The sequence below is a fragment of the Ascaphus truei genome, chromosome 3 (genome assembly GCF_040206685.1).
Source record: "Ascaphus truei isolate aAscTru1 chromosome 3, aAscTru1.hap1, whole genome shotgun sequence".
Lineage (NCBI taxonomy): Eukaryota > Metazoa > Chordata > Amphibia > Anura > Ascaphidae > Ascaphus > Ascaphus truei.
Genome location: NC_134485.1, coordinates 426,173,727 through 426,196,889, shown reverse-complemented (window position 1 = coordinate 426,196,889; position 23,163 = coordinate 426,173,727). Strand labels below are relative to the sequence as shown.

At 46.6% G+C, this 23,163-nt stretch overlaps 1 protein-coding gene across 2 annotated transcripts in view; it reads right to left on the bottom strand.

Moving 5' to 3' along the window:
• The window catches only part of CLPB (ClpB family mitochondrial disaggregase), a 195,046-nt gene that overhangs the window by 58,967 nt on the left and 112,916 nt on the right, over positions 1 to 23,163 (bottom strand). For both annotated transcript variants that reach the window (XM_075592798.1, XM_075592797.1), the window contains exon 7: positions 21,424 to 21,538. In XM_075592798.1, the coding sequence (XP_075448913.1) occupies positions 21,424 to 21,538 (115 nt within the window). The remainder of the gene's footprint in view (positions 1 to 21,423; positions 21,539 to 23,163) is intronic.

Genomic DNA, 23,163 nt, shown 5'->3' with positions numbered 1-23,163 from the left:
GGCTACAGCATGTCGTCCTAAACCGGTCTCTGGCTGCCAGAAGGGATTGCAGGCCTAAATGGCAGTCATGGGGTTAACAACCAAAATGCGACTCCTTCCAGCGCAGTTGGTGTTAAATCGGTGGCTGGGAGTGCTCGGGAGAGCCAAGCAGATGGATTTATTGGAGGGCGCCAACAATGTTTTCTAGATCTTCCAGTTCTTTTTGCCGGGCCGGAAATGTGTTTTATATGGCAGCATGTTCAGGAAATTACAAGACAAAGGAACAAATCTCTCCCCCCGCAGTGGGGCGCCAGGCTTTATTTTATACATTTGTAACGGTGTGTGTTCGCATCGGGCCCTTCAGCCGTGTATTGAACGGATACATTCTCTGTATTACTTTGCACAAATCAATACCTCTGGAGTTATCCGAGCTTCATGCCAGCAAAATTGGTTTCAGCCAATTTTGTGGGTGGAATAAATGTTCCTTTATCAGATCTATTCATTTGAGGAGGAGGTGGCGGTGTCCGTGGAACAGGCTGGGAGCATTACTAAACGGGGCTGAGCCAAGTACCTTCAATTTAAGACCCGGGAGGGTACAGTCATGTAGGAGTTAGGTTACTACAAGGCAGTATCAACATAAGGATATGTGGTCTTGTTTTTAGACTCACTGCACTGGTTTTTAGGTGCGCTAACCCTGAGGAAGGTCATATCGTGGACTGAAACATTGGCTTTAATAAGGTTATGAGAGATGATGACTTTTCCTTCATTGTGCAGGGAATGTGTTTTGTGATGCTCTCCGTATACAAGCACCTTGTCCAGCTCCGGATGACCAACAGACACACCAAAAAAAAACCCAATACTGACGTTACAAGAAAGCTGGGCTACAGTGATTTGTGTGTCAGAATAGAGAGCTGACCATGGAGAGTAATAGGTTGAGTAGTTCCCATTCATGTAGAAGTGTATACAGTATAATTGATGCAGGTTGTGACACCATTTAATGGAGCAGCATGAGAGAACATGAGAGTTCTTCACTATTTATATCAGGTTTCCAAACTTCACGTCTCTGCTATGGACACCAGAACATCTGGAGACTTGAAAATTGGATTTCCCAAAAACAAACTGTTTTTAAACACTGACAAGACTGTAACAATGGTATTTGGGACGACTACATTTCTAAAGGTTCCTATGAATGAGCTCCAGATCAGAACCAACTCTAATACTATCCTAGCCCCTGTTACTAGTTTCAAATACTTGGGCATATGGTTTGACTCCCATTTAACATTTGGGATGCACATGGATACCCGACATCCAAAACCAATGCCAAACTAGGTGTACTATATAGGAACAAATCCTCCCTTAGTCTGCTGGTCAGAAAGCGCATCGCACATGAGATGCTAATGCCAATTATCAACTATGGGGACATAGCACATGGCACGGCTACCCAAACTCACTTTGGCAAACATAATACCCTCTACAACTCTCTATGCCACTTTGTCCTCCAATGCAATTACAACACACATCACTGCGAAATGCTCAAAGAACTAGATTGGTCATCACTTTAGTCTAGGTGTAAAGTTCATCTTTCCTGTCTTGCCTTCAAATACTTTCTTGGCAAACTACCCACCTATCTGAACAAGCTCCTCGCCCTTACCACATGCAGCGCTTATCATCTGAGATCAGACTCCAAAAGACTGTTCATGGTCCCAAGGTTCAACAGAGTATCCGGCCGTTCCTCCTTCTCTTACCGTGCGCCCCAAAACTGGAACAACCTACCGGAGACTCTCACAGCCACCACCAGTCTAAGTTCTTTCAAATCAAAAGATGTCTCACATTTTTATCTGGTCTGTAACGGTTATATACGCCTATAACATATATATATATTATCTCTAACTGTGCATGCAATGAATGTATGTATGTATGTCTTTATTTATATAGCGCCATTAATGTACATAGTGCTTCACAGCAGTAATACACGTGACAATCATATAAATACAAATAATATAAATAACACATAAAGGGGAGAAGTGCTTCAGACATAAAAGAAACATTTAGGAAAAGTATTCCCTGCTCCGAATAGCTTACAATCTAATTTGTTGGTAGGAAGAACGTACAGAGACACTAGGAGGTTGTTCTGGTAAGTGTGTCTGCAAGGGGCCAAGGTTAATGTATGAGGTGTTAATTATCAGCCATGGAGCTACTCATATGCTTCCTTAAACAAGTGTGTCTTAAGGTGGGTCCTAAAGGTGGATAGAGAGGGTGCTAGTCGGATATTGAGGGGAAGGGCATTCCAGAGGTGTGGGTCAGTCAGTAAAAAGGGTTTAAGACGGGAGAGGGCTTTAGATACCAAAGGGGTAGAGAGAAGACATCCTTGAGCAGAACGCAAGAGTCAGGATGGTGTATACCAAGAAATTAGGGCTGAGATGTAAGGAGGAGCAGAAGAGTGTAAAGCTTTAAAACTGAGGAGGAGAATTGAGTGCGAGATGCGGGATTTGATAGGAAGCCAGGAGAGGGATTTCAGCAGGGAAGACGCTGAGACAGATTTCGGAAAGAGTATTGTGATTCTGGCACTAGCATTTAGGATAGATTGTGGGGGAGACAGGTGAGAGGCAGAAAGGCCAGTCAATGTCTTGTATATAATGTATAACCCTGCTCACTTAATGCAACTATGTATTTGTAACCATGTATTTGTTATCATAACTCTATGCCCAGGACATACTTGAAAACGAGAGGTATCCCTCAATGTATTACTTCCTGGTAACACATTTTTATAAATAAATCAATCAATAAATCTGAGCTACCTAAATATAAAGCACTGTGTTGCCTTTCTGCCATTTCCTCCCAGGTTAAAAAGATCAGTTTTCTTTACCAATATAGACTGACATTTTGTGGGGTCTGTCACTTACACAGCAGAGCCATCTGGTTACCTTGTTGAGTCTGCAGTCTGCTTGGTAAGTCCAGATGTCGGAGGTCTATGTACATAACATTAAACTGGTAATCCATCTCTTACTGCAGAGGATCCCAACCTGTTGCCTGACAGTGACGGAGAAGCCCCTGTAGGTAAAACTATCTGAAGGCATCCAGACTCATGTGTGGCTTACTGCAGGGGGCTCAACTCCAGTCCTGAAGCTCCCCCAACAACTCAGGTTTACAAGATATCCCAGCTTCAGCACGATTGAGCCTCCTATACTGAAGCATGGACTGATTTAGCCACCTATGCTGAAGCAGGGACTGATTGAGTCCCCTTTGCTGAAGCAGGGACTGATTGAGTCACCTTTGCTGTAGGGATATCCTGAAAACCTGACCTGTTGGGGGAGACTTGAGGATTGGAGTACCCCTGAAATTGAAGACTCAGATGCTGGAGTTTCCATAGAATATCGGACGCTGACATTTTCTCCCTTTACCCTGGATGCCCAGTTATCACAGCTGATAACCCTTCTGCTTCCCACTGGAGTCCTCCAATAATTTTACCTGGGAACACCACCCCTCTGAAATCCACTAACTGGAGAATTCCCATAATATTCATTGTTGATCCTCACCTTGTCTCCATTCCAACCAATAGGTACAGTGCCCAACACCCAAACTAACCCTACTGGGCCCCACAATTATTTACACCTGCGGTCCCCTCATCTACACTCAAGTATTCCAATAATTCCAACTACGGACCACCCTTTCCTACCCATTCTCCCATGTGGGGCAACTAATAACTATAGTTGCTGATGCATACCCTTCTCTCCCAATAATAATGATGGCTGATTAACCAAAACCCCTGCACTCCGGACACTCCCCCAGAGTGGGCAATTGGTATTGTAGCACAGAGCCACCCCCCACTCACTCATCAAATGTACTATAGAGCAGGGGAGGGCAACTCCAGTCCTCAAGGGCCACCAACAGGTCAGGTTTTAAGGATTTCCCTGCTTCGGCACAGGTGGGAAGCTGGGACTGATTGAGCCACCTGTGCTGAAGCAGGGATATCCTTTAAACCTGACCTGTTGGTGGCCCTTGAGGACTGGATTTGGCCACCCCCGCTACAGAGGGCCCTGAAAAGATCCCCCCAAAAATCTGAAACGTGTTAAATTCCACACGCGTGTCTTTTCCATGTAACGTGAATCCCCCGAACATCCGCGCAAACCAGATGCAAAGCGTCAAGATCAGCGAGTGCTGGGGGTTAACCCGGCCTAATGCAAAGAACTGCTGAGGTGCTATCAGAACCGAGATCAGCTAATGAAAAACCTTCCCTTCCACTTAACGGCGCCCACACGAGAAACTGCACGGACAGCTCGAATCTGCTCTCCGAGAAGAGATATCCCGCGGCTGCATGGGTGGGGGGGGGGATCAAGCAGATTTCACATAATTCAATAAGGGCCCGCATAAAGCGAGCTGCCTTAATGTGCACAGACACCACCTGTGTCAGACCAAGACACTACCCATTCATCAAAACCCACCAATTAGCTCGCTCTGCTGCCTGCAGGCATGTTTGGGTCCCTGACTGGGAAGGAAGTCTGCTCTGTGCTTTAAAGATGCATTCGCTCTTACAAACATGTGCTGGGAAAACACACACACACACACACTATCATCTTTTAATACAGCACTGCATGACCATGATACACAAATCATGGGAAGCATGTTGATCCATGGAGAAATCTGATTCCCAATTCTTGGAGTCAGGAAGGGATTTATTTTTCCCCGTATGAGATATCATTGGATGATGTGTCACTGGGTTTTTTTTTGTTTGCTTTCCTCTGGATCAATATACTGTACTGTAAGTAGGGAAATAGGATACATTTGGCATAGGTTGAAATTGATGGACGTATGTCTTTTTCAACCTAATCTACTATGTAACTATGTAAATCGGCAATGGGTATGATGGCAGCACAGATCGGCGCTGGGTATGATGGTAGCACAGATCGGCGCTGGGTATCACGTCAGCACAGATCGGCGCTGGGTATGACGGCAGCACAGATCGGCGCTGGGTATGATGGCAGCACAGATCGGCGCTGGGTATGATCGCAGCACAGATCGGCGCTAGGTATGATGGCAGCACAGATCGGCGCTGGGTATGATGGCAGCACAGATCGGCGCTGGGTATGATGGCAGCCCAGATCGCCGCTAGGTATGATGGCAGCACAGATCGGCGCTGGGTATCACGTCAGCACAGATCGGCGCTGGGTATGACGGCAGCACAGATCGGCGCTGGGTATGACGGCAGCACAGATCGGCGCTGGGTAAGATGGCAGCACAGATCGGCGCTGGGTATGACGGCAGCACAGATCGGCGCTGGGTATGATGGCAGCACAGATCGGCTCTGGGTATGATGGCAGCACAGATCGGCGCTGGGTATGACGGCAGCACAGATCGGCGCTGGGTATGACGGCAGCACAGATCGGCGCTGGGTATGATGGCAGCACAGATCGGCGCTGGGTATCACGTCAGCACAGATCGGCGCTGGGTATGACGGCAGCACAGATCGGCGCTGGGTATGACGGCAGCACAGATCGGCGCTGGGTAAGATGGCAGCACAGATCGGCGCTGGGTATCACGTCAGCACAGATCGGCGCTGGGTATGATGGCAGCACAGATCGGCGCTGGGTATGATGGCAGCCCAGATCGGCGCTGGGTATGATGGCAGCACAGATCGGCGCTGGGTATCACGTCAGCACAGATCGGCGCTGGGTATGACGGCAGCACAGATCGGCGCTGGGTATCACGTCAGCACAGATCGGCGCTGGGTATGACGGCAGCACAGATCGGCGCTGGGTATCACGTCAGCACAGATCGGCGCTGGGTATGACAGCAGCACAGATCGGCGCTGGGTATGACGGCAGCACAGATCGGCACTGGGTATCACGTCAGCACAGATCGGCGCTGGGTATGACAGCAGCACAGATCGGCGCTGGGTATGACGGCAGCACAGATCGGCGCTGGGTATCACGTCAGCACAGATCGGCACTGGGTATGATGGCAGCCCAGATCGGCGCTAGGTATGATGGCAGCACAGATCGGCGCTGGGTATGATGGCAGCACAGATCGGCGCTGGGTATGATGGCAGCACAGATCGGCGCTGGGTATGACGTCAGCACAGATCGGCACTGGGTATCACGTCAGCACAGATCGCCACTGGGTATGACAGCAGCACAGATCGGCGCTGGGTATGACGGCAGCACAGATCGGCGCTGGGTATCACGTCAGCACAGATCGGCACTGGGTATGATGGCAGCCCAGATCGGCGCTGGGTATGAGGGCAGCACAGATCGGCACTGGGTATGATGGCAGCACAGATCGGCGCTGGGTATGATGGCAGCACAGATCGGCTCTGGTTATGACGGCAGCACAGATCGGCGCTGGGTATGACGGCAGCACAGATCGGCGCTGGGTATGATGGTAGCACAGATCGGCGCTGGGTATGATAGCAGCCCAGATCGGCGCTGGGTATGATGGCAGCACAGATCGGCGCTGGGTATGATGGCAGCACAGATCGGCGCTGGGTATGATGGCAGCACAGATCGGCGCTGGGTATGATGGCAGCACAGATCGGCGCTGGGTATGATGGCAGCACAGATCGGCTCTGGGTATGATGGCAGCACAGATCGGCGCTGGGTATGACGGCAGCACAGATCGGCGCTGGGTATGACGGCAGCACAGATCGGCGCTGGGTATGATGGTAGCACAGATCGGCGCTGGGTATGATGGCAGCCCAGATCGGCGCTGGGTATGATGCAGCACAGATCGGCGCTGGGTATGATGGCAGCACAGATCGGCGCTGGGTATGATGGCAGCACAGATCGGCGCTGGGTATGATGGCAGCCCAGATCGGCGCTGGGTATGATGGCAGCACAGATCTGCGCTGGGTATCACGTCAGCACAGATCGGCGCTGGGTATGACGGCAGCACAGATCGGCGCTGGGTATCACGTCAGCACAGATCGGCGCTGGGTATGACAGCAGCACAGATCGGCGCTGGGTATGACGGCAGCACAGATCGGCACTGGGTATCACGTCAGCACAGATCGGCGCTGGGTATGACAGCAGCACAGATCGGCGCTGGGTATGACGGCAGCACAGATCGGCGCTGGGTATCACGTCAGCACAGATCGGCACTGGGTATGATGGCAGCCCAGATCGGCGCTAGGTATGATGGCAGCACAGATCGGCGCTGGGTATGAGGGCAGCACAGATCGGCGCTGGGTATGATGGCAGCACAGATCGGCGCTGGGTATGATGGCAGCACAGATCGGCTCTGGTTATGACGGCAGCACAGATCGGCGCTGGGTATGACGGCAGCACAGATCGGCGCTGGGTATGATGGTAGCACAGATCGGCGCTGGGTATGATAGCAGCCCAGATCGGCGCTGGGTATGATGGCAGCACAGATCGGCGCTGGGTATGATGGCAGTACAGATCGGCGCTGGGTATGATGGCAGCACAGATCGGCGCTGGGTATGATGGCAGCACAGATCGGCTCTGGGTATGACGGCAGCACAGATCGGCGCTGGGTATGACGGCAGCACAGATCGGCGCTGGGTATGATGGTAGCACAGATCGGCGCTGGGTATGATGGCAGCCCAGATCGGCGCTGGGTATGATGCAGCACAGATCGGCGCTGGGTATGATGGCAGCACAGATCGGCGCTGGGTATGATGGCAGCACAGATCGGCGCTGGGTATGATGGCAGCACAGATCGGCGCTGGGTATGATGGCAGCACAGATCGGCGCTGGGTATGATGGCAGCACAGATCGGCGCTGGGTATGTTTGCAGCACAGATCGGCTCTGGTTATGACTGCAGCACAGATCGGCGCTGGGTATGACGGCAGCACAGATCGGCGCTGGGTATGACGGCAGCACAGATCGGCGCTGGGTATGACGGCAGCACAGATCGGCGCTGGGTATGACGGCAGCACAGATCGGCGCTGGGTATGATGGCAGCACAGATCGGCGCTGGGTATGATGGCAGCACAGATCGGCGCTGGGTATGTTTGTAGCACAGATCGGCGCTGGGTATGACGGCAGCACAGATCGGCGCTGGGTATGATGGTAGCACAGATCGGCGCTGGGTATGATAGCAGCCCAGATCGGCGCTGGGTATGATGGCAGCACAGATCGGCGCTGGGTATGATGGCAGCACAGATCGGCGCTGGGTATGATGGCAGCACAGATCGGCTCTGGGTATGACGGCAGCACAGATCGGCGCTGGGTATGACGGCAGCACAGATCGGCGCTGGGTATGACGGCAGCACAGATCGGCGCTGGGTATGACGGCAGCACAGATCGGCACTGGGTATCACGTCAGCACAGATCGGCGCTGGGTATGACAGCAGCACAGATCGGCGCTGGGTATGACGGCAGCACAGATCGGCGCTGGGTATCACGTCAGCACAGATCGGCACTGGGTATGATGGCAGCCCAGATCGGCGCTAGGTATGATGGCAGCACAGATCGGCGCTGGGTATCACGGCAGCACAGATCGGCGCTGGGTATGTTTGCAGCACAGGTCGGCGCTGGGTATGATGGCAGCACAGATCGGCGCTGGGTATGTTTGCAGCACAGATCGGCGCTGGGTATGATGGCAGCACAGATCGGCGCTGGGTATCACGTCAGCACAGATCGGCGCTGGGTATGACGGCAGCACAGATCGGCGCTGGGTATGATAGCAGCCCAGATCGGCGCTGGGTACGATGGCAGCACAGATCGGTGCTGGGTATGATGGAAGCCCAGATCGGCGCTGGGTATGATGGCAGCACAGATCGGCTCTGGGTATGACGGCAGCACAGATCGGCGCTGGGTATGACGGCAGCACAGATCGGCGCTGGGTATGACGGCAGCACAGATCGGCACTGGGTATGATGGCAACCCAGATCGGCGCTGGGTTATGATGGCAGCACAGATCGGCGCTGGGTATGACGTCAGCACAGATCGGCGCTGGGTATGACGGCAGCACAGATCGGCGCTGGGTATGACGGCAGCACAGATCGGCGCTGGGTATGATGGCAGCACAGATCGGCGCTGGGTATGATGGCAGCACAGATCGGCGCTGGGTATGATGGCAGCACAGATCGGCGCTGGGTATGTTTGTAGCACAGATCGGCGCTGGGTATGATGGCAGCCCAGATCGGCGCTGGGTATGATGGCAACACAGATCGGCGCTGGGTATGATGGCAGCACAGATCGGCGCTGGGTATGATGGCAGCACAGATCGGCGCTGGGTATGATGGTAGCACAGATCGGCGCTGGGTATGATGGCAGAACAGATCGGCGCTGGGTATGATGGCAGCACAGATCGGCGCTGGGTATGATGGCAGCACAGATCGGCGCTGGGTATGATGGCAGCACAGATCGGCGCTGGGTATGATGGCAGCACAGATCAGCGCTGGGTATGACGGCAGCACAGATCGGCGCTGGGTATGATGGCAGCACAGATCGGCGCTGGGTATGACGGCAGCACAGATCGGCGCTGGGTATGACGGCAGCACAGATCGGCGCTGGGTATGATGGCAGCACAAATCGGCGCTGGGTATGACGGCAGCACAGATCGGCGCTGGGTATTATGGCAACCCTATCAAGGCTCCCGTACCTTACCAACCCTCTTGGCTGGGCCCTGCAAGTCACATACACGTAATGACAGTCTGGATTGTAAACTCGTTGGGGCATTGTAATGTAATTGTGATGGATACATTTAAAGACTTACAAATCATATACTTGGAACATTTTGCAAGCATTTGCCACCAAAAATTGCACTGTTGTGTAGGTCAGCGGTGTGCACACTTTTTTGTTTGCGCACCCCTGCCTGCTCTCCCCCCTCACCTGTTCTCCGGCATCAGCAGCATCATTTGAAGTCACGACGTCATGTGACGTCGCGTTGCCATGGCAGTTGCCATTGGACCTGCGGTGTCATTCGACTCCGCGTTGTCATCACGACGCGTCGCCAGAAGCCACCGGAGAGCAGGTAGGAGGCATACAGAGGCCTTGCTTGCTCCAGCGGCATTTTATTTAAATGTTGTGGAGACGAGCGTGGGGCCTCTGTTTAGTGCTGCGCCCCCCCCCCCCCAAAAGATTTTGCGTAATCCCCCAGTTTGCACACTCTTGGTGTAGATTACAACAATGAAATTAGCAGGAGCAGAGAGCCAGGGGCCCCTCCACAAGCCAGACTTAATAATAACAATAATAATAGCATGTTCTTGTATAGCGCTGCTAGTTATACGCAGCGCTTTACAGAGACATTTTGCAGGCACAGGTCCCTGCCCCGTGGAGCTTACAATCTATGTGTTTGGTGCCTGAGGCACAGGGAGATAAAGTGACTTGCCCAAGGTCACAAGGAGCTGACACCGGGAATTGAACCAGGCTCCCCTGCTTCAAACCACACTTGGCTCACGTCCTCCAGTTGAAGATCCCTGCCTTATTATATTTTACGTTCATCTATTGTAATGTGTGTTCTGTAATGGTCTGTGTATGTGGCTGTTGAAATATACATATAAAAATATATTTACATACAGGACTACACTACTCATGGGCAGAGGGGCCCACTGCTTCGTTTCTTGATGGTGAAGATAGGATGATTTCAGGCCAAAGTATTAAAGGTGCTATATTCTCTATATACTGTAAATATATATTCAGCATGTAACTAGTTAAAATAAGTAATTTAGTATTAAGTTAGAAATTATATTGGAAAATGATAAGCTGCTTCTACAAAGATAATCAGTTAAATGAGGCTGAAGACATGTTTTATGGGATTTTAGAAACTTGGTATGTTTAATGTCTGCTGAGTTGAATAGTATATGGTCAAGCGTTTGGAATCAAAGTTTAGTTAAATAGTGTTAAAAGACAATACAATAGAGATGGGTCTTAAAGGATAAGGAACATAAGATTAACTACAGTTACTTAGTGACAGAACAAAGAGGGGTTTCAGAATTAGGGTAAATATTGCTAAAGGAAGAAACAGTGTTCTAATGATTGACTAAGAAGATTTGGCTGACATTGAGAAAAACAGGTATTGCTATGTTAAGACTGCTTGAGGAAAAATGTATAAAGATTGCATTTGGCTTTATAGAATTCAGAATCATTTAACCCCCAAGCTAAGAACAATGAAGCTAAAGATTCTCCACTCTATAACTAAATTCTATATGCCTGAATGATGCAACTGACAAATGATGCTGTAAAATATGTTTTCTATTGTATCTGATTAAATTGAGAAAAGAACCGGACCGTTTAGCATTTGATATATATTGAAAGGTGAGACATTTATTTGCACCCATCTAATGAGCAAATGTTCAGATGGCAGCCATCCTAGATGGTCACTTTCCTAAAAGAGATCGGACACTTGATTGGTATGTAGCATAAAAACAGCAACAATGCAGGTGTGAAATTATAATCAGGTGTTGGCGTTAAATGACGAGGCGGAAAAGAGTTGCGCTTCCAAGGGAAGTAGGACCCGCTGCCACGGCCCCTTCGAGTGAACGCTGATGCCCTTGGCAGTGAAGGGGTTATATTAGCCATCAGAAAGCATTATTGGCAAGCACGGCTGTGGCACAATTCCTGGACCAGTGTGAAGAATAAGGATACAAACAGAAGGGTGGGGAGCCATGCTTGTCTTTTCTTCCACGTAGTAACAAAGGAGGAAGGGGCAGTAGCAGGGATGATATCTTTAATTGGACCAATAAGTAATTGATATGTTACATTGGGCATCCCGATGAAGGACCCTGAGAGGTTGGAAAAGCTTGTAACATTTCGACTACTTGTTGGTCCAATAAAAGGTATCACACCCCCTCCTCCCTCTCCCTGCTTTGTTACTACAGGATACAAACAGAGAAACTCTTAAAATACTGTGAAAAAAATACTTGTGTTGGAAGTAAAGAGAAACAAAAAGTAATAGGATACGCCTGGCAGCATTTTCTATTTCCACTACTTAAGATGCGGACACAAGAATTTTGATTCAGAAAGTTTTCAAAAAAGAGGTCACCTTGATCGGAGGCACCATTACTGAGATGACTTCTTAACAAGCATATTTGTAAGGTAACTATTTCATACATAGTTACATAGTACAGCGGTGCGCAAACTGTGGGGCGCGAGACTGCCTGCGGGGGGGTGCGGGGTTTACAGGGGCCCTGCGCGCTTCCCGAAGGCACTTAAATTAAGTGCCGGGGGGCTGCAGAGCCTCTGTAAACCTTTACTTACCTTGGCTCCACACGCGTCGCCATTTAACACCGCAAGGTCATGTGACGTCACGTTGCAACGCTGGAGCCGACATAAGTGAGGGTGACATAGTATATGAGGTTGAAAAAAGACATACGTCCATCAAGTACAGCCAATGCTAAATTTAGACGACAGATGCTTTATCCTACATTTGTACTTACAGTATATTGATCCAGAGGAAGCCAAAGATGAGCTAAAAGAATGAACCATCTTTGGATAAATGAGGCAGAGGTGGGTTGGTCATTTGGCAAAGATACTTTTTACAATTCAGAGGCAAATAATCCTTCTGGTTGAACTCCCAGAAACAACACGTAGGTATTGTGGAGAACGAAAGATCGCTTAGCAGTTCTGGGATGTCAAGTGTTAAAGGAAGATGAAACTTTTTTGCGTATGTGAATCTCGTGATGTTATGTCTGTGTGGGGGTGGGGGAGGGTGAGAGGGGGGGGGAAGGGGGCAGTGGAAAAGGAATAGGAAATGAATATAGTCAAAATGAATGATGAAATGAACATTGACAGGTATGGATGCTATTGCAGGTACATGTAAATATATCATGAACATATAACCAATCCATAACTGGAAAAGAGAAGCACGAAAGTATCATGATCAGTGGTGGCCACACAAGTGAAGCAGATATACCCACCGGGGGGGGGGGGGAGCACACCCCAGTTTGCGCACCCCTGATCCACAGAATGAATCCCATCGGGTGGGACTGAAGGACCCCAATATGTGCAGCTCGGAGGTGAGGTGGATATAATCACAGCTGGCAAATACACAACGGGTCTTTAACAAGCGACAGCAGAAAACAGATCCCCGGCAAAGAGAAAGTTAGAAGAAGTCATGCTGTGAAGCTGGACAATGGCAGGGTCAGGGGAAGCGTGAGGGAGCACTTCATGGAGAGGGAAGTAGATTCATGGAGTAGTCTCCCAGCAGAGGTGGTAGGGACTAATATAGTAAAGGAATAAAGGGACTAAATAGGAAAGGGAGCCAACGATTAAATACGGTCTGAGGTTTTACCGCAGATGGGACAACGGGCCGCGCCGTTCTCACCTCATTTCTAGGACACCCCAATAATTGTGATCAGAAAGCTGCAGATTGGGAGCATGTTCCGAACACGTCTGAACGAGCAGACGTGTATTACCGCTGCGTGGTGCCATGTAACCCGGTGCGGTCTGCGCGCAGGTTATCCGTCAGCAGGCTGATCAGGGAAATGACTGCCAGAGGCAGACTGCAAAGTGGGCAAAATAAATATTCATATATATTCAAAGAGCCACCCATATCATCTACACTCCGCGGCTGACAAGTGCGAGTGCCTTGCACAGCCGAGACCCTACCGTACATCAGGACTGGCCAACTCCAGTCCTCAAGGGATACCAACAGGTCAGGTGTTAAGGATATCCCTGCTTCAGCACAGGTGGCTCAATCAAATTCAAAGACTGAGCCACTGTTTGAGCCACCTGTGCTGAAGCAGGGATATCCTTAACACCCGACCTGTTGGTAGCTCTTGAGGACTGGAGTTGTCCACTCCTACCCCACAAGATATCCGCCCCAAAGAGGTTACAATGAGATGGGGGTTGTGGGACCAGAGGAATGTTTCATACACGGCATGTTTTGCAGAGTCGGGGTGCAGCTTGCGAGCACAGTGCCACCGATGAGTGTGCAGAGTGAGGGGCCACTACAGCGAGTGTAACTCAAGGTGAACTGTGTGTACATACAGCCTGCATGGAGTTAGCGTTGTGAGAGAGAACGTGCCATGTACACGTGGTGTGAATATACTGTGTACCATGGAATGCATGCTTATGTACACAGATACAGGTGTGTGTATGGTGGAATACAAATCATAGCCACACGTACATTATGTGTATTATGGATAGAGTTTATACTGATCATATATATGATTTTTGTGCATCTTGTATCTACGCGTTATGGATACACTTTGTGCGCATGGATTGCGTGTGTGTGTTCACATTTGCGGCGGTGTGTGTGTACACACCATGGGTTATGCGTGTGAATGCGTGCCTCGTGAGTATACTTTGTATGCAGCAGGAGTCCAGAGGGGAGATGCCAAGGGAAAGTGAAGTAGGAACCATCGGACAAGAAGGTCAGTATTACGCTTTATGTTCAGAATGTATTAATATCTAATGGACTGGCCGTTATATCAGGGGTGCGCAAACCTCTTGCGCTGCGCCCCCCTGCCTTCTCTTGTGCTCGATCGCGCCCCCCCCTTACCTTCAACTAAGTGTCATATGACGTCACGTGACCCGCGGCGTCATTTGACGTCACGTCTCCATGGTAACAGGCGTCATTTGACATACCCTCGGCTGTTCTATCTTCAGCATGGAAGTAGGAGGAGCGACCAATCAGAGCGTGGTAATTCTCTCCCACCAGCCAATAGAAACAGGGGCTCATCTCTTTGCTGACGTCAGAGGAAGAGGCGTGCCAAGCCGGTTCGAAAAACCGGGTGAGCGGGAAATATGAATTGGCCAATGGGAAATGTGCCTACGAGCTCCATCTTCCCCTAGCCAACCCATTGCCACCCGCTGGGTAGGCTCCACCATGTCTGGCAGTCTCAAAAGGTGTCCCCTCAGGGTGCCCTTTGTACTCCGGACCTGGCAAATCGCCCTTCCCCTCTCACCAACCGATTTTGTCACCTTTGGACATCCTCTCTCCTTTGAACTCCGATGTCTATGTAGACATCCCGGCACCCATGTGGATGCCCGGGCTGACTACACAGACATTTATACAATAAACACCAAACACTATAAAACATGTTTTAATACAGAATATGACTTGGGGGATCTTATACCCAAGAGGGAAATGGGCCTGGCATACTTGGGCCCAAAAAACAGGATTCTGGGGGACACTGTGTAGCCCCGGTGTAATTCACCTCGCGTACCCGCAAATCATGCCTGCACATCATGGAGAATTACGGGACAACCAGTAACTTTGTCCCCTGAACACCTTTAAACAAGATAACTGCATCTCGAAGCAAATATCCCACCTAAAACTTACACTCCCAAAGTTTTATGTCTCTGGTAAGAAGATGGGAGCAAGTTCCAAATGACGGTGCTCAGTATAAAAAGGAGACATATAGATCAAATAAAGTCCTGAATCATGAACATGAGTCTTTGTAGGATAAGCTCTAAATCTAGCCTAGTGAGACTGACAGACCCAGTGCATCTGCATCTCATATGAGGAGTTAATTGCAATAACTGTCCATGTAGTGGAGACACATAACATAATTCAGTAAGGGTACTCCACTGGACGATATACCTCTAGAGCAGGGGGGCGCAAACTTTTTTCCCTGCGCCCCCCTGCCGGCTGTCCCCTCACTCCCGCGCCCCCCTCCCAACCCCAACTTACCCGCGCTCCGGCGTAATGACGTCACGTTGCCATAGCAACGTGACGTCACATAACCTCGCAGTGTCATTTTGACGCCGCGTTGCCATGGCGACACAGGGAGGAAGCAGCCGTAGCCACGGTAAGTTAGGTTTACAGAGGCCCTGCAGCTCCCCCGGCACTTAATTTAAGTGCCTTCGGGAAGCGCGCGGGGCCTCTGTAAACCCCGCGCCCCCCGTCGGCAGTGTCGCGCCCCCCCTGGGGGTCGCGCCCAACAGTTTGCGCACCGCTGCTCTAGAGTAACACTGATAGTGGTCAACTCCTCCCAAGTCAAATAATGGAGGAAATACAGCAAATCATGCCTGCACGTCATGGAGAATTACGGGATGACCGGTAACGTTGTCCCCTGAACACCTTTAAACAAGATAACTGAATCTCGAGCCAAATATCCCACCTAAAACTTACACTCCCAAAGTTTTATGTCTCTGGGGCAAGGGGAACAGCTAAAGCCCAAAACAGGTCATGGTTTTTACTACACATTGCATGGTACATTACATTGTCCCTGGCTTATGGTGCTACTTAGCTGCCAGGGACCCACGGTTTTCAGGGGTAACCAGTTGGGCTTCACCTTTATTATGAAGACTGGCTACCCCCTATCGTCACAGAGCGCTACTGTATATGAAATAACGCAAAGACTTATCTGTAATCAAGTTGAATTAGAAGGATATATGGTAAAAGACTCTTAACGCAATGACAGCCAGTCAGGGAGCATAGTCTACTGACCCCTTAGGGTGAAATGTTTTCCCCTAACGTTCTGCTCAGTATTATTACAGCATCACCTTTCATTTGAACCTATCTGCATAACTACACTGAGAGCCTCTGTGCAAAGGGTTCAAAATGTATCGATATGAATGTGCACGAGACTCAACCACGGTAAAAAAGCAGCGGCCATCAAAGAGTAGGAGACCTTGAATTGAAACCCAGGGCCAAGTGCTTGTGACCTTGGACAAGTATCTTCCTCTCGCTTCCTCTGGCTGCTCTTCCGAGCAGGGATTCACTGTGCCTAGAACGCCCTATATATTGTTCTATGCTGTTTTAGAATGTTCACGCTGCATTGTCCCAGAACGTCACACTGCATTGTTTTACAGTGTTCAATGTCCACTACATTATTTTATACTGTTTTACAATGTTCAGTGTCCACTACATTATTCCATATTGTTTCAGACTGTCCACGCTGCATTGTTTTACAATGTTCTAGATGTCCACACTGCATTGTTTTATAAAGTTTCATACTGTACACGCTGCATTGTTTGATACTGTTTTATACTGTACACACTGAATTGTTTGCTACTGTTTTACAATGTACACACTGCATTGTTTTATACTGTTTTACAATGTAACACTGAATTGTTTGATACTGTTTTACAATGTACACACTGCATTGTTTTATACTGTTTTACAATACACACTGCATTGTTTTATACTGTTTTACAATGTACACACTGCATTGTTTCATACAGTACTGTTTTACAATACACACTGCATTGTTTTATACTGTTTTACAATACACACTGCATTGTTTTATACTGTTTTACAATACACACTGCATTGTTTTATACTGTTTTACAATGTACACACTGCATTGTTTCATACAGTACTGTTTAACAATGTACACACTGCATTGTTTTATACTCTTTTTACAATGTACACACTGCATTGTTTTATACTGTTTTACAATGTACACACTGCATTGTTTCATACTGTTTTACAATGTACACACTGCATTGTTTTATACTGTTTTACAATGTACACACTGCATTGTTTCATACAGTACTGTTTTACAATGTACACACTGCATTGTTTTATACTGTTTTACAATGTACACACTGCATTGTTTCATACAGTACTGTTTTACAATGTACACGCTGCATTGTTTTATACTGTTTTACAATGTACACACTGCATTGTTTTATACTGTTTTACAATGTACACGCTGCATTGTTTTATACTGTTTTACAATGTACACACTGCATTGTTTTATACTGTTTTACAATGTACACACTGCATTGTTTCATACAGTACTGTTTTACAATGTACACACTGCATTGTTTCATACAGTACTGTTTTACAATGTACACACTGCATTGTTTCATACAGTACTGTTTTACAATGTACACACTGCATTGTTTGATACTGTTTTACAATGTACACTGCATTGTTTTATACTGTTTTACAATGTAACACTGCATTGTTTTATACTGTTTTACAATGTACACACTGCATTGTTTTATACTGTTTTACAATGTACACACTGCATTGTTTTATACTGTTTTACAATGTACACGCTGCATTGTTTTATACTGTTTTACAATGTACACACTGCATTGTTTCATACTGTTTTACAATGTACACACTGCATTGTTTTATACTGTTTTATACTGTAAACACTGCATTGTTTTATACTGTTTTATACTGTATACACTGCATTGTTTTATACTGTTTTATACTGTACACACTGCATTGCTTTATACTGTTTTATACTGTACACACTGCATTGTTTTATACTGTTTTATACTGTACACACGGCATTGTTTTATACTGTTTTATACTGTACACACTGCATTGTTTTATACTGTACACACTCCATTGTTTTATACTGTTTTACAATGTACACACGGCATTGTTTTATACTGTTTTATACTGTACACACTGCATTGTTTTATACTGTTTTATACTGTACACACTGCATTGTTTTATACTGTTTTATACTGTACACACTGCATTGTTTTATACTGTACACACTGCATTGTTTTATACTGTTTGATACTGTACACACTGCATTGTTTGATACTGTTTTATACTGTACACACTGCATTGTTTGATACTGTTTTATACTGTACACACTGCATTGTTTGATACTGTTTTATACTATACACACTGCATTGTTTGATACTGTTTTATACTGTACACACTGCATTGTTTGATACTGTTTTATACTGTACACACTGCATTGTTTGATACTGTTTTATACTGTACACACTGCATTGTTTTATACTGTTTTATTCTGTACACACTGCATTGTTTCATACTGTTTTACCATGTACACGCTGCATTGTTTTATACTGTTTTACAATGTACACACTGCATTGTTTTATACTGTTTTACAATGTACACACTGCATTGTTTTATACTGTTTTACAATGTACACACTGCATTGTTTTATACTGTTTTACAATGTACACGCTGCATTGTTTTATACTGTTTTACAATGTACACGCTGCATTGTTTTATACTGTTTTACAATGTACACGCTGCATTGTTTCATACTGTTTTATACTGTACACGCTGCATTGTTTTATACTGTTTTACAATGTACACACTGCATTGTTTCATACTGTTTTATACTGTACACACTGCATTGTTTTATACTGTACACACTGCATTGTTTTATACTGTTTTATACTGTACACACTGCATTGTTTTATACTGTACACACTGCATTGTTTGATACTGTTTTATACTGTACACACTGCATTGTTTTATACTGTACACACTGCATTGTTTGATACTGTTTTATACTGTACACACTGCATTGTTTGATACTGTTTTATACTGTACACACTGCATTGTTTGATACTGTTTTATACTGTACACACTGCATTGTTTGATACTGTTTTATACTGTACACACTGCATTGTTTTATACTGTTTTATACTGTACACACTGCATTGTTTTATACTGTTTTATACTGTACACACTGCATTGTTTTATACTGTTTTATACTGTACACACTGCATTGTTTTATACTGTTTTATTCTGTACACACTGCATTGTTTTATACTGTACACACTGCATTGTTTGATACTGTTTTATACTGTACACACTGCATTGTTTGATACTGTTTTATACTGTACACACTGCATTGTTTGATACTGTTTTATACTGTACACACTGTATTGTTTTATACTGTACACACTGAATTGTTTGATACTGTACACACTGCATTGTTTGATACTGTACACACTGCATTGTTTTATACTGTACACACTGAATTGTTTGATACTGTACACACTGCATTGTTTGATACTGTACACACTGCACTGTTTTATACTGTACACACTGCATTGTTTCATACTGTTTTATACTGTACACACTGCATTGTTTTATACTGTACACACTGCATTGTTTTATACTGTTTTATACTGTACACACTGCATTGTTTTATACTGTTTTATACTGTACACACTGCATTGTTTTATACTGTTTTATACTGTACACACTGCATTGTTTTATACTGTTTTATACTGTACACACTGCATTGTTTTATACTGTACACACTGCATTGTTTGATACTGTTTTATACTGTACACACTGCATTGTTTTATACTGTTTTATACTGTACACACTGCATTGTTTTATACTGTTTTATACTGTACACACTGCATTGTTTTATACTGTTTTATACTGTACACACTGCATTGTTTTATACTGTACACACTGCATTGTTTGATACTGTTTGATACTGTACACACTGCATTGTTTTATACTGTACACACTGAATTGTTTGATACTGTACACACTGCATTGTTTGATACTGTACACACTGCACTGTTTTATACTGTACACACTGCATTGTTTCATACTGTTTTATACTGTACACACTGCATTGTTTTATACTGTACACACTGCATTGTTTTATACTGTTTTATACTGTACACACTGCATTGTTTTATACTGTTTTATACTGTACACACTGCATTGTTTTATACTGTTTTATACTGTACACACTGCATTGTTTTATACTGTTTTATACTGTACACACTGCATTGTTTTATACTGTACACACTGCATTGTTTGATACTGTTTTATACTGTACACACTGCATTGTTTTATACTGTTTTATACTGTACACACTGCATTGTTTTATACTGTTTTATACTGTACACACTGCATTGTTTTATACTGTTTTATACTGTACACACTGCATTGTTTTATACTGTACACACTGCATTGTTTGATACTGTTTGATACTGTACACACTGCATTGTTTTATACTGTACACACTGAATTGTTTGATACTGTACACACTGCATTGTTTGATACTGTACACACTGCACTGTTTTATACTGTACACACTGCATTGTTTCATACTGTTTTATACTGTACACACTGCATTGTTTTATACTGTACACACTGCATTGTTTTATACTGTTTTATACTGTACACACTGCATTGTTTTATACTGTTTTATACTGTACACACTGCATTGTTTTATACTGTTTTATTCTGTACACACTGCATTGTTTTATACTGTACACACTGCATTGTTTGATACTGTTTTATACTGTACACACTGCATTGTTTGATACTGTTTTATACTGTACACACTGCATTGTTTGATACTGTTTTATACTGTACACACTGTATTGTTTTATACTGTACACACTGAATTGTTTGATACTGTACACACTGCATTGTTTGATACTGTACACACTGCATTGTTTTATACTGTACACACTGAATTGTTTGATACTGTACACACTGCATTGTTTGATACTGTACACACTGCACTGTTTTATACTGTACACACTGCATTGTTTCATACTGTTTTATACTGTACACACTGCATTGTTTTATACTGTACACACTGCATTGTTTTATACTGTTTTATACTGTACACACTGCATTGTTTTATACTGTTTTATACTGTACACACTGCATTGTTTTATACTGTTTTATACTGTACACACTGCATTGTTTTATACTGTTTTATACTGTACACACTGCATTGTTTTATACTGTACACACTGCATTGTTTTATACTGTACACACTGCATTGTTTTATACTGTACACACTGCATTGTTTTATACTGTTGCTAGCATGAACAGCCCTGGTTTAGATTCCAGTGACAGAGTCCGTAACCTACCTGCTCCCACGGTGGCTATGGCGCTCTCCTGACCCACGATGTGCTCTTTCAGACGCTGTTCCAAGGGAAACCTTCTCCGCTCCTCCAATTCCCTCTTCCTCTGCTCGTCCTGGAACTGTAAGAGGAACCAGACTATTAAACTCTTATCTGGCACTGTGCTGGGTTATAGTAAAATGGCTCCTCTGACTCAATGGCAGCCATTTTTAAAAGTTAACCCTTAGAGTGCCTAATGACATATTTGGGACGCCATACATATGCTATAATTCACAATAACGGCTCCCTAAGCATTCGCGGCCACAAACAGTGTAACATGTCGCTACACCCAAACAAAAGCGCAATGTGCAACTTTTGCGGCATTTTAAATAAAGCATGGGAGGGGGGGGGGGGGGAATTTGTGTGGTTTTTTTGTAAATGCACCAACCCGGCAAATACATTTTGTATATCTTTCACTAAAACCTCGAACACAGTACAGGCGCGCGCGGCCGAGCGTGTGACGTCACAGGCGCCTGTACTTGTTGATATCTGTGTCCTGCAGGCAGGGCCGCCGACAGATTTCATGGGGCCCAGGACTAGAGTTTAGACTGGGGCCCCGCCACGTGTCGGCGGCCTTGCGAGAGCCCCCGCCGTTCACACCCTCGTGAGCCACTTCCTCTATTTTCTCCTCTCCACATGTATTTCTCTCACTCTCTCCATCCCCCCACCTCCTTCTTCCGCCCCCTCTCTCCACTATCACTTCATTACCCCCCTTTCATTCAATCCCGCTCCCTCAATCACCCCCACAATAATTACCCCTTACTCCCCACACAAAATGCAACACACGCACACCCATAAAATGCAACAGTTGCACACACAAAATGCAACACACACCCCCTTGTTCCTGACATCACCTCCCACCCCCTTGTACCTCACCCCCGCCCTTGTACCTCACCCCACATCATCCCCCACACCCTCACACTTTTACCTCACATCACCCCCTGCGCTGCACATCGCATGCGCGCCTTCTGTGCAGTGCCAACAAGCCGGTGCACTTCCGGCGAGGGGCGGGGCCTGCACGGGAGGCTTCAACAACAGCAGAGAGAGGCGCCTGCTGCAGCGGGGGAGGAAATCTGGGGCCTGGCAACCAGATACGGAGCGACGCAAGGACAGGTGGGGCCCGGCCAGAGGTCAGGTCCAACTCTCAGCGCCAGGCCGGGTCCCCCGCAGCCTCCGGGCCCGGGACAACTGCCCCGGCTCTCCCCCCGTTGGCGGCGCTGCCTGCAGGGTTGAGCGATGAGGGCCGTAACGAGGGCGTGCCCATGACATCACGTGAGCGGTTCATCCTCATTGGCTGAACCGCGCACGTGACCCGGCCATCACGCTGTAAACACAAATTAATTTGTCTTCTGAAGTTTCTGCAGCGCCGTCTCTCACGTGCACGTGCACTATGGCCGTGCACATTGACTTTTGCATTATGTTTTCAGCGCGAGCTACATCGCTTGCGCCGTCGCCCCTACTATGGCCGCAGCCTTAAAGGGAGATTAAAACTTTCCAAGCCAAATATGTTACTTTATTTATATATAGCTCTTGCCTGCTATGAAAGAAAAAGAAGACATGGCTACATTGGATGTCTCTTTGGTAGCGAGGGGTTAAGCAGCTTTTGAAAGGCCTGGAACAGACGTGAGGAGCCCGGGTAAGATGGAGAATGGTTCTTTGCATTCACCCTTTTACCTACCATAACCTTCAATATGTCCCCCTACCAAA